At 38.9% G+C, this 12,656-nt stretch overlaps 1 protein-coding gene across 1 annotated transcript; it reads right to left on the bottom strand.

The window, feature by feature from the left end:
• Positions 1 to 929: 929 nt before the first annotated feature.
• LOC149175962 (uncharacterized) lies at positions 930 to 5,211 on the bottom strand. Its single transcript, XM_089421305.1, has 3 exons — positions 4,216 to 5,211; positions 3,992 to 4,119; positions 930 to 2,970 (listed from the first exon to the last, which is right to left on the bottom strand). The coding sequence occupies exons 1-3, from the start codon at positions 5,209 to 5,211 to the stop codon at positions 930 to 932; spliced, it is 3,165 nt and encodes a 1,054-aa protein (XP_089277431.1).
• Between the last annotated feature and the right edge of the window lie 7,445 nt (positions 5,212 to 12,656).

Raw genomic sequence — 12,656 nt, 5'->3', positions numbered from 1 at the left:
AAGAATATTATGAAATACATTTACAACAAAAAGACTACACAATATACAATACAAAGACATACAATCAAAAATATAATATACATATAACATTTACAAAAGCAATATACAAAACAAAGACATATAATGAATAACTTACAAATGGATCATATTCATGTCCGCCTTTAGCGTGTCCATAGTCTCTACAATACTTTTTAGCTGATTTTATTAGAATTATCCTTGGCCTCAAGCCTTTACAATTTCTACAAGGGAAATAACAACGTGTTCCTTAGAAGCTCTAGATGCCAATTCCACATATCCTTGGTCTCCTTGAGGAATGTTATGTGACAATTTTTTGTCACCAAAATTTCAGTGATGATTTTGTTCAAAAATTAACCTCAAAATAAGCCTACAACCTTTCGAAACAAACACAACTAATATATATAGAAACTATGTCAAAGTTGTATGATGTTCAAGCATATATATATAATTTACATTATAAACATATATATATATATATATATATATATATATATATATATATATATATATATATATATATATATATATATATATATATATATATATATATATATATTCCCATGGAAAAAAGTCGTAATTTCTATTGATATATAAGAAATTACATTTTGTAGATGCCGAGGCATATGCATGTGGAGGCAAGATTGCCTGTCAAGATACATAAGACTGTCCGAAAAAAGATATAAAAGCTTAACCGTTGTTACTCCACGCAGGGAGTCTGTTATCAGCTATATTATGTCTATGCCTTCTCTCAACAGATAGAGAGAAACAGTCCAAAATTGTATTGTCTCTGCGCAGAGAGAGATAAACTATGTACCAAAACCAAAACTGTATGTGCAAAGTCATATATATGAACCACTAAAGTAGATATAAGAAACATAATTTATACAGTATGAGCAGAAAAGTATTAGGGCTTATAGCCCAATTTGACCAAGTTCTACAAAAGGTCTGTGGTAGTATTGATGGTAGGAACCATCAATTTCCTCCTGAATCAGCCAGTCATTGCCTTGTATATGCGCTGCCTCTTTTGAAAGTTGATCTGCCCCCGTGTTTTGCTCCCTGTAAATGTGGCGACAGACAAAGGAGTCAAATGAGGATATCAATCTTTGAGCTTCTCCTAGTATATGCCGCAAAGAAAATGCATTACAATGAGATGCATTGTTAAGCCAGTTACAAATGATTTTGGAATCACCAAACAACTGTAGATGACTGCAGTGTTGTTCTAAGGCAAAATGAATGAGATGTTTTGTCGTACTGAGTTCAGCATAATTATTTGTACCCCTGCCTAGATTAATTTGGATCTTAAAACAGTGGGTATCATTTAGGAAAAGAATGGCTCCTCCACCACATCCTGCCTCCTGTGCAGAACCATCGAAATATGCCCACGGTTTTGATTTGTCTATGATTTCAGGTATGATGGTGCGGGGAGGGGTGTTGGTATCCTCCTCTGGAAGGAGATCAAAATCAGCGATGGTATGGAGCAGTATAGATGGCCAATGAGGGGCTTTGAGGTTGAATATGGAATGGTTTCTAGCAATCCATATAGACCAGCAGGCTAGAAGGGGCATGTTCCTGGCTTTTCCCATATGGTTTTGGCACCAAGAACTCCAAGCATCCAGAATGTTGTGTCCTTGCCAGGCTTTTAGGGATGGATAGTGTGCAATGATGCAATTCCAATATTCTTTTGAGGTTGGGCAATTTAAGAAGAGATGTTCCGTACTCTCTTCATCATTTCGACACAGATGACACCGAAAAGGGCCATGAAAGGATCTTTTCATCAGATTGGCACCTGTAGGAATCTTGTCAAACAGTATGTTCCACAGTAATAGACGGGTACGGGGGGTAGCCTTGAGCTTCCAAAGTAATCTCCAGATCGGATTAATGGTCTGAGGCTTGTAAGGTTCCATGAGCCTGATGTAGCCCTCTTTAGGGGAGTATGTTCTGTGCTTTGCAAAGGCCCAAATAACCTCGTCCGGTTCTTCAGTCAGGCGGATATGTGCTTGAGTGAGTGCTTCGGTGTATTGCTGCCAATCAAGTCGCCATTGATCGGGAATGTCCAAGTCATGAGCCGCTTTCCATGCCTGCTGAAGAAAGGTAGAATTATTTCGGTCCCCAATGTGTTTAATGTGGGTGATACCCTTGCTGTTTAGGAACCTAATCAAGTCTGCTGGCAATCTGTGTGCATTGCCGTAGCCAACCCATGGATCCGTGCCTATACGAACAACATTTCCTTCATTTATTCTCCACGTGATGCCTTGTCGTAGGAGAGGTAATGCATTCATCACCGCCTTCCAAATATTGGAGATGTTATTACTTGTTTCATGTATCTGCCTAAACCAGTCCATCAGGTTCATGGGCCAGATGTATTTCACTTGTGCAACCTGGGACCAGAGACTGTTGGAAGTGATGAGTTGCCAGCCAAGCTTTGCTGCCAGAGCTTTCGAAAATAGATCAAGCCTTTTGATGCCCCATCCTCCCCATCTTTTTGGTATTGCAATTCTGTCCCATTTGACCCAAGCGAAGATTCTTCTCGGTAGGTTACCCTTCCATAAGAATCTGCAACATATACTTTGGAGCCTGTTCAAAATGCCTTTCGGTATCCATGCTAGGGTCATCCAGAAAACAGGTGTGGCCTCGATCACAGCTTTAATAAGTACTAATCTACCAGCACGGGAAAGGTATTTATGGTACCAGATCTGTAGGCGCTTTTCCACTTTAGCAATAAGCCACGTCCAGTCTGCAATCCTGTATCCAAGGGGCTTGAGCCGGAAGCCCAGGTATTTTAGACCATCTTCCAAATTCAGAGAGGTGAAAGGGAAGCGCTGGGTGGTGAAAATGGTCTCATGTTGAGAGCATCCAAAGGTGGTAATAGTGGATTTTCCTTCATTAACTATCATCCCGGTTGCCTGTTGAAAGAGTTTGAATATATTCTGTAGGACCATGGAGTCTCCAATGCTGCCATTTAAGAAAATGAGAACGTCATCAACAAACAATAGATGGGTCAGATAAAGAATCTCATGGAAAATTTTAGGGGCTAATGTTCGCCCAGTGGGCTAATTTTCCATGATTTTTCCAAAAAAAAGATTCGCCAATTTCCAATTTTATAAAAGACGATTCGCCCAAATTTTAGAATATAAAATTATTTTACCTTAAAAATCGCCAACATTATAGAGAGACTATATATAAAATAATTATAAATTTGATTAATTTTACAAATATATCAATAAACATTTATAATTTGCATATTAGGGATTAGTGAGATTCGCCAATGTTTGAAACTTCAAGAAAATTTTCCATCCTTAAAATTTTCCTTTAAAGATTCTCCGAAATCTTGATGCCAACCAGTTGATTTCTATTGCGGGCAGCAATGATGGATCTACTTAAACCTTCCATGATAAGTAAAAATAGGAGAGGGGAGAGAGGACATCCCTGCCTGAGTCCTCTCTCAGAAAGGAAGAAAGATGTGGCTTCCCCATTTAATAAAACACTGTAAGATACATCCTTGATGCAGCTCATGATCCACTTGATATATACATAAGGAAACCCTAAATGAGTCAATAATAATCTAATATAGAGCCAATTTTCTCTATCGAATGCCTTGGAGAGGTCCACTTTGAAAATCATGCCTTTCTGCTTCTTCGTCTGCATAGTGTGTAAAAGTTCTTGAGCAGTGGAAATCGCCTCATGTATCTGTTGGTGCTGTAGAAAAGCAAACTACTTAGAGGATATATGTCTAGACAGGATTGGCTTCAGGCGATTTGCGATGATCTTTGCAATAATCTTGTACAGACAGTTGCAAAGGGAGATGGGTCTGAAGTCATTGAAGGTGGAAGGGAAGTCAGATTTCGGGATAAGGGCAATGAAGGTGGATTTGATGGCCGGGGAAATATTTCCACTTTTTCTACAGTCCTCCAAAATCTTGAGTAAATCATCCCCCAGAATATCAAAGAAGGAAATATAGAATTCGATGGTCCACCCGTTAGGTCCAGGGCTCTTATCTTTCTTGAACCATTTTATAGTAGCTTCAAGTTCTTCCTTCGTCACTTCCATCATCAGATTCTCCGAGTCTTCCTGCTGCACAAACCTGGGAAAATGTTTAGCAACCTGCATAATTTCCAAAATATTCACTTCTCTGGGCACCTTGTAGATGCTTTTAAAGTTCTCATTGGCTAATCTAGCCAGATCCTACTGTGTTGTTACCGCTTGACCCTGTTCGTTGTGAAGTTCCCAAATAGTATTTATGGCTTTTCTTCCATTGGCAAATTTATGAAAGAACTTAGTATTGTTATCTCCTTCAGTGAGCCAAATTGCCCTGCTTCTAAGTCTCCAGCTCTCCTCCCTTTCTTTCAGGATTTGGGAACGCTTCGAGACAAGGGAAGTATATAGGTCTTTGTTTTCCTGTGATAAGAAGGTACCATTAGATGAGTCCTCATATGAGGCAATGGCCCGTTCTGCCTCCCTCAAAATATTGTCATCATTTTTCCGTTTCTGGTGTGCCCAATTTCTAGAGATCCTCTTAAGTTCTGTCAACTTTCTGATAAAGCCAACAGTATGATCCTCGCATTCCATAATAGGGTTTGATTTCCAATAATTGGATACCAGTTGAATATAGGAGGGATCCTTGAGCCAAGAGGCATTGAACTTGAAGGGGCTTTTAATCCTCTGGTTTGTATCCGACAACTCCAAAAATATTGGCCGATGATCAGAAATGCCTCCAGTACCAACCCACTGCCTAATACGAGGATGAGAATTTAAGAAGGCTTCTTTGATGAGAAATCTGTCTAGTCTCCTTGCAAGACTGTGGTCACCACTGCGGTTGTTAGACCAAGTATACTGAATCCTGGCTGATGGAATGTCTACCCACTGATGCTCCTCGAGTAAGGTAGAGATAGTGTCAGAGAGGCTATCAACCTGGGCCGAGTGACCCCAGGATTCACAGTATCCCAACGAGAAATTCAAATCCCCTCCCAGGATGATGTTGTCAGCCTGCAAGAGCTCAGAGTCAAGAAGGGACCTCCAAAATGTTGCCCTATCCACACATGGGCCATATACGTTCATAATACGGATTTCAGATTCAAGTGTGTGGGCATATATGTCCATACCTATGAAACCTCTGCCTCCCCATAAGTTCCTGAGATCCATAGACTTATTGCAGAAGCCTATAGCAGTACCTCCAGATCTCCCAGACGCATCCATGGCATGGAAGGTCCAGTTCGGTAGCCAAGAATTAAGAGTGGAAATAAGAGAAACAACCGAGCATAGGGTTTCTTGTAAGAATATGACGTCCAACTCGGTCGATGTAAGCAGTCTTCTAAGAGCTAGTTTTTTGGGAGGGCTAGAAAACCCTCTGCAATTGAAGGATAAGAATTTCATGGAGGGTGAGGTAGAGGGCCATTCCTTGCTCTAAGGGCCCTGACAATGGTTTGCTGTCTCCCGAGGGCAACTTCTTCACCCGCAGTGTGTCTGGCTTTAGTTATCTGAGAAGGGCGTCCCCTGGACGATTTAAGGGAGGCCGGGGGAATCACAGGGTCCAGACCAATCGCATCAAAACCCCTATCCTTTGATCTGGAGCGGAGAGGGTACCGGGGGGATACAGGGGGGGAGAGGGGGGGGATAGAAGGGAGGGAGGTTGATGTCAGGGATGGGATGCTGGGGGCAGTGATGGGAGGGGGAGGGGGGAGGGAGCAAACGAGGGAGGAGGGAGGGATGAAACCCTGGGTACGCGGGAGAGCCGAAGAGTCCGAGGATGGAAAAATAGGGGGGGAAGTACCCATGCATGTATGAGATGCAATATCTTTAGAAAAGCCAGATACAGGAGGAGTGAGAGGGGAAGAAGGAAATAACATACCCGATGTCGCGATGATCTCCTTCGCTGGACCAGAGCATGTTGGAGGAGGAGGTGAGGAAGGGATGGAATCAGCAGGACGCTTGTCAGATGCCACTTTATCAGGAGTTCTCCGGGGGTCCCCTGCATCTTTATCCATATTATCTGGTTCAGTGTCTACCTCCCGCCGAGTAGGGTTTCCACCAGTCTGCTCAGTCTCCAATCTCTGATCAATGCCCCTGTTCTTATGCAAGAGTGGGAAATCCTTGTACAAGTGCCCTACTTTGTGGCATCTGCGGCAACGATACGGGATGCCTTCATAGTCAATGATCTGCTTGCGGGATGTGTCCCTCCACTGTATAGTGATGAACTCCTGTAACCCTCCTCGAGTGTCGAGGTTTATTAGGATACGAGCATATGCCATCATACCCGTGAGTAGATAGGACTTGTCGTATTCCATGTAGGTGCCAATAGCGTTGCCAATCCGCCTGAAGATGTCTTCAGACCAGTACTGTAATGGGAGACCTGGGAGCCGAATCCACACTGGTCCTATGCCAATTTTCTCAGTCTCCGGATCGAAAAGAGGCGTCCAGCGTTTCAGAAGAACCGGGGCGTGTTCAAAATGCCAGTAGGAGGATAAGACCCAATTTGTGTGGTCGGCACGAGCGAATCTCAAAGCGAACCATCCCCTCACAAAAGTCTGCATGAAGGGGATGTCCACCAGATGGTGACCCCAAACCTCTGCTGCCCAGGTCTTCAAACGGGCGGCCGTGTAGTTCCGGCCCCTGATGCGACCGACCAAGACCCTGTCAGCGAAATCCATAGTCTCTCCCCACTGAATGTCCTCTTCTAATCTCAGGAAGATGTCGTCTGCCTTTGATTTGTAGCACTTGTACTTCTTCTTGGTCCCCTGAGGAGGAGGCGGATGCTGTACCTAGCCCGGAAGAGGGTTCGAAGAAACAAGGGGAGGGTTAGGGTTTGACGAGGAGGGGGGGAGGCTGTTAGCAGAGATAGGTAAAGTACCGGCAAGAGGCGGGACGGTGGTAAAACTGCCAGAAGGAGGAGCAAAAGAGGCCTGAGGGTTTATACTGACAATACCCACGGTCACCGGTGGAGGAGTAATCAGCCGGGCCTGTGCTCCTGTTACCAGGGGGTCTAACCCAGGGTTAGGGTTTAGGCAGGCGGAGACGAAACCAAGGGTAGCCGGGGAAGCCGGGGGGGTAGAAAGCGATGGCCAGGTAGGTGGGTCATCCGGCAGGACCACAGGATGCGTCCGTGACAGTTCCGCCAAAGAGTAACCAGAGCTATACAGTCCAACAGACGCGGGAAATGAGGAATGCCAGATGGATACCCCCTCCAGCGGGTCTTCAGAATAGTCCACGGCATCAATATCCTCCATGTCGACAGCTGCTCCTTGGAACGGAGGACACCTCGTAACTGCAGGAAAAATGGAGAAAATCCAAAACCCCGAACCAAACTGCCAGGAGACAGGAGCAGACCATAGATAGAGACAGTCGGTAACGGAACAGTAATAACCCCACGAAAAAACTCAATAGGTCAAAACCCCCGGTATAGATACTCAGCAGAGAGTTGCAGTAAATGAAGACGCAGCAGTATAGACGTCAAACAGGTTCCTGGCGGCCATCCATGGTTAACTACTGTAGCCAGAAACCCTAACCGTAACCCTCGCGAGCCATCTCTCCCATGTAGAATTGCGCATTCACATTCTTTTATGCACAACTTAGTTATCTCTATGTAGATCCTTTTTTCCTCAAAGAAAAATCATAACATATATATTATATTAATATTAATATATATTAATTATATATTAATAATATTCTATATAATTAAAATATTAATGTTATATTTATTTTAATTAGTTAAACTCAATGTAACGCAGTCTCATATTATATGTTGTAAGTGGAAAAAGTCATTAATGGTGGAATTGAACATTATGCAATGGTTAATTGCCATTTGTGAGATATTGGACATCACATTTTCATATTGGATAAAGTGTCGGATATTCAACGAAAAAGAACTCCCATCTGATATTTGATGACAGGAGGGATTATAGGAAAAATGTCGAATAATCGATAGGAAAATATATTTTGTCGGATATTCAACCGTTAAAGAACTCTTGTCAGATATTCGATAGGAATCAAGATTTTAGAAAAAAATTATGTTTTACTTCTCACAATTTTTCTAATTTTGCTTGTTCTATCAAATTCCGTTGTCAGAATTTCCACCCAAATGTAGTAGTGTAGGGCTTTTTTCATGTAGTAGAACAAGTTATGCTTTAGTCGTCTCTTGCAAAGATAAGCTAGGTAGTTTTCCCTTTTTCTTTCTGGGTTTTCCAAAGTGGTCTCTATGCATCTCAATTCACTTCATTGCATTAAGTCAATGAAAGAAGGACGCATTGCATGTTGCATACATAGTTTCGACACCTCTTACATTTGTACGAACACGGGATTGATTATTAAAGTTGGTAGCCTTGGGAGTTGCAACATTCTTGCTGCAATAATGGGGCTCATCAGTTTGGAAGATCTTTCATATTGGTATTGTTAGACATCTTATATACTTCAACATATCATATTTGGTTTATATCAAGAATGCATTTTGATAGGGGCAATGTATTTTCTTGAGGTACTTGAGATTGAATTTTACTTTGGTCTAAAAGGAAAATTATATATAATTATTTACAGTAAAGAATTTTTGGGATGGCATTGAAGCTACGGAAGTATACAAATCATGAAGGTTAAAATACACATGATAAGAGCAAAGTCCTAGTTATGAATAATTCTAATTGAACTATCATATTTCCAACCCTTGCAACATTATTCATTCTAGTAGTGTGTCTTGGTTTTTATTATCATAAAAAATATAAGATATGCCAAGTTTCACATTTTTTCAATCATATCTCGAAATAGGAATATTATCTAGACATTAAAAAAAAAACATCTAGTATAAAGTAAATTATTTCCAACAAGTTGATAGACCTCTATAAAATACTTGCCAAGGCCTAATAATTGCATATAAATGATATGTTATTATAATACTTAACCCAAAAATTTGAATAAAAAATATTGTTATTAAAAAATACTCCATACCTTACTAATATCAAAACCCTTAAGGCAAGGAAACCCTCACAATCGATCCTTTCATGGAAGGAATCCATTCTTGTTCACTTTCCTCTTAAGGTTGTGAGACCTCTTAATGAGGTAAGATCTAAATATAATAAAATACACGCCAACATAAAGAAAAATCTTGTTATATCATCTTTTTCCACAATTATATTGATATGTAGTATAATTCTAGGGCAATATATCATTTTTCTTTAGTAGATTTGTTTTCCCCAAAATCTGCTTAAAAATGCTTTTCAAGAAACCATACGCTTTTCCTATTTTTATATAAAACCATATATATGTGATATTCCTAATAAAAAAACACATATATACATGGTTCATCCAAAAGAAATCTGCATATTCCTACAAAATGCGGTAAAAAATAAATAAATGTGCACATTTTAGCACTTTTTGGGTGGAGTTTTGTAGGTTAGACTATAATCCACTTGCTATAACCCATGCCATAACCATCCTAACCAATTATTGGTGGTGTATAATGACACTTTGGACGTAGGAACAAGCATGGCCTACTAGCATAGGTAAACCCTTACATTTGATCCTTTCATGGAAGTAATGCCCCTTGTTCACCTGCCTCTCGAGATTGCGAGACCTCTCAATGAGGTAAAATCCAAATACAAAAAAATTCACACCCATCAAAATGAAAATTCCTGCTATATCATATTTTTCCACAATTGTCTTAATATGTAGTATAACGCTAGAGAAATATATCCCTTTCCCCTCGGTAGACTTGTTTTCCCCAAAAATTCCTTAAAAATGATTTCCAAGAAACCATATGTTTTTCCTATTTTGACATAAAGCATATATATATATATGTGTGTGTGTGTGTGTGTGTGTGTGTGTGTGTGTGTGTGTGTGTGTGTGTGTGATATTCCCGGTGAAAAACCAGATACATATGCGGGACCTCCAAAAGAAACTCACATATGCCTACAAAATGCACTAATAAAAAAATAAATGTGCATATTTTATCACTTTTTAGTCAAGGTTTAATTGTTAGACTAGAATCCACTTGTTATAGTCCATGCCAAAACCACCCTAACCAATTATTGGTGGTATATAATGATGCTTTGGGTGTAGGAACAAGCATGGCCTACTAGTGTAACCCCAACACTACTGAAATTATCCTAGATCTAAGTCTGTCATCCCGAGTTTTTAAGCACTTCTCCTTATGCAATAAATCATCATTTCCTTTTCTTGTTTATTTCACATGAGTCCCTATATCTCACACACTTTATTTAGAAGCACAAATATATAAGAGGAGACCTTCAATGACCTCAATAGGAGGAATCCAAAGGATAGTTCCATGTGGTGTTTGCAGAAAGTATTAAGTAATCATATCATTGTTATTGTTTCACATCATTAATAAAAAAACTATATTCATGTCCCGATTTCTATGCTTTCATGTTATATGTTATGAATTTATGCATTTGAATTTATATTGGACTAACAATTTGTATGCAATTAGGTTGTGATCTCTCTGCTATTATTGTCTTCTTCCTATGTTAGTTGTGAGGTTGAAGATTTTGATAAAAAGAGAGGAGAATAATTTGGGATCTACATCAATTGTTAGGTTTACAAGTAGGTCGTTTATATTGTTTCTTGACATGCATAATGTTTATATGTTTGAGTTTCTTTGTTAAGATTTATTCTCGATTCTATTAAGGTTATTAATCCTGAACTTAGGGAAATTTTCCCTACAACAAGTCCGTCATTACTTATAACTAATAATGGAATCCTAATCATAACAACCTCCTAAGTATAGCACGGGGTTTCCTTAATTTGGCCCACAACATTTATTGAAAAACAACTACCATAGTTGGCCTTATTTAATATTCACAAGCATAGTGGACCTAGAAAACCTTACCTTGAATGGAATACTCAATTTTATTACTCTACTATGGGTCGTTTGACCTCCCATACTGAAGAAGCCATAGAACTAGGGCCTCATGTACAAGTGATAGCCACCAAGCTGAAATAGTCCATCAAGCTCCACCATAAACTAAGGTCCCATGAATGAGTGTTAATCACATGTTGAAGTAGATAGTGTCCTATGTGCACGTGCCAACAACAATACTAAAGTAATCCAAGGATCCCATCCATTAACCTAAGTCCCAAATCCAAGAGCTCATACTCACTCCCTACTAGATATTCTTGTGTCAATACATATCTATGAATGGTGCTCTAGATTCATAAAAATATAATGTGGATCCAAATGTAGAGATCCAATGATATAAAAAAGGAATTTTCCACTTAATTTCAAAAGGTCTAATGTGGATATGAAGACACACTACTACTGGAGAATAGGTAAGTTGAAAATTGGTAGCCATAATTAGCTCTTGAATTTCCTCCATGATGATATATACATAAATTAGGGTAGAGTCATCGAATAAAAGGTGAAAGTTTTTGGAATCCTAGAAATGACAACAACCCATGTATTAGTCATCACAAGCATCCTCTAAAGCATACCAAGCATATGTTCTTCAATTATACTCTTGATTAATGAAAGGATACGTGGTGCCATTATTCAGGTATCCTTATTTTTATCAATCACCTTTTTCATATATTGGTATCTCTTATATAGATCCCAAATATTTTTTTTCACCAACCTTTCTTTCCTCCCATGGCATGTTCCAACACATTGCCTTTTATTGATTCTATTAGGGTTTGAGAGAAGAAATTCATAAGGATTACAATGAACTTGATATTCATGGAAGCATAACATATAATATGTCAAATAAAATACCCAAATATCCCCTTCCCATTGGTGTTAGTCAATAGGAAATCTAAGAACTCTTTTAAAAGATATATACTTTGTAGTCTATGTGGTCATTGGAAAAGAGCCATAATATAACTTAATTAAATAAGTGATATATTAAGTTCTTGAAATCTTATTTGGATCATGGTTTTTGAAATTGGGTGATTTTCCAATAGGAAATTGGATATATAATTATTTAATTCAAAGTCATCTCAAAAAGTTATAGGAATTGAAATAAACATTGCAACACTTTCTTTAAAATCCTACAAAATAGGAAGAAAATCCTTCCTTTTTTCCCCAAGAACGAGCTATAATGCCACCTTTTATGTACCCTAGATATGATTATTTTATCACATAAATATATTCCAATATAATATAGAAGCTCCCATTTACATAATTAAACAAAAATACCCTTAAGGTACAATGACACCTTACCGTTGATCCATTTATGGAATAAATCCACTCCTATTCACTTTCCTCTTTAGGTTTCGTGACCTCTCAATGATATAGGTTCCAAATAGAATAAAATCCATGCCCCTCATAAGGATAAAAGCATCATTATTTATAACTAAAAATAAAAATCTTAATGTTAACAATCTCCTAACTACGTGGTGGGCCTTCTTTAATGAGTCCCATAACATTTATACATTAATTATTAAACCTTATTGGGCCTTACTAAATAATAATAAACATAGTTTACTTAGTCCACCTTACATTGAATGAAATCCATAGTTATTACTGTATTATGGTCCCTTTGCTACCCCATTACACCCTTACAGAGGATCCCAACATAATGAAATTTTATTTATGCAGTCTCTCAAGTTTTTCATATTTCCATTTTTCTCAAAACTAACCATTTTATAAATATAAATCTCTACCAAAGTGATGCTTTCAATGATTTTTCCTTCTTTTAAATATCTTA

The sequence above is a fragment of the Pinus tabuliformis genome, chromosome 4_1 (genome assembly GCF_031772625.1).
Source record: "Pinus tabuliformis cultivar Carrire ecotype Pingquan chromosome 4_1, CPIR1, whole genome shotgun sequence".
NCBI classification, from domain to species: Eukaryota; Viridiplantae; Streptophyta; class Pinopsida; order Pinales; family Pinaceae; genus Pinus; species Pinus tabuliformis.
Note: the sequence above shows the minus strand (reverse complement) of the source record. Positions and strands in the feature narration are given on the sequence as shown.

Excerpts from the sequence above, each read along its gene's own strand:
- LOC149175962 (XM_089421305.1), bottom strand. The coding sequence starts at position 5,211 with ATGGATGCGTCTGGGAGATCTGGAGGTACTGCTATAGGCTTCTGCAAT. Across the intron at positions 4,120-4,215 it reads ACAACGAACAGGGTCAAGCG|GTTGCTAAACATTTTCCCAG; the intron begins GTAACAACACAG and ends GAAATTATGCAG. Across the intron at positions 2,971-3,991 it reads AAGAGCCCTGGACCTAACGG|CATTGGAGACTCCATGGTCC; the intron begins GTGGACCATCGA and ends CTTAAATGGCAG.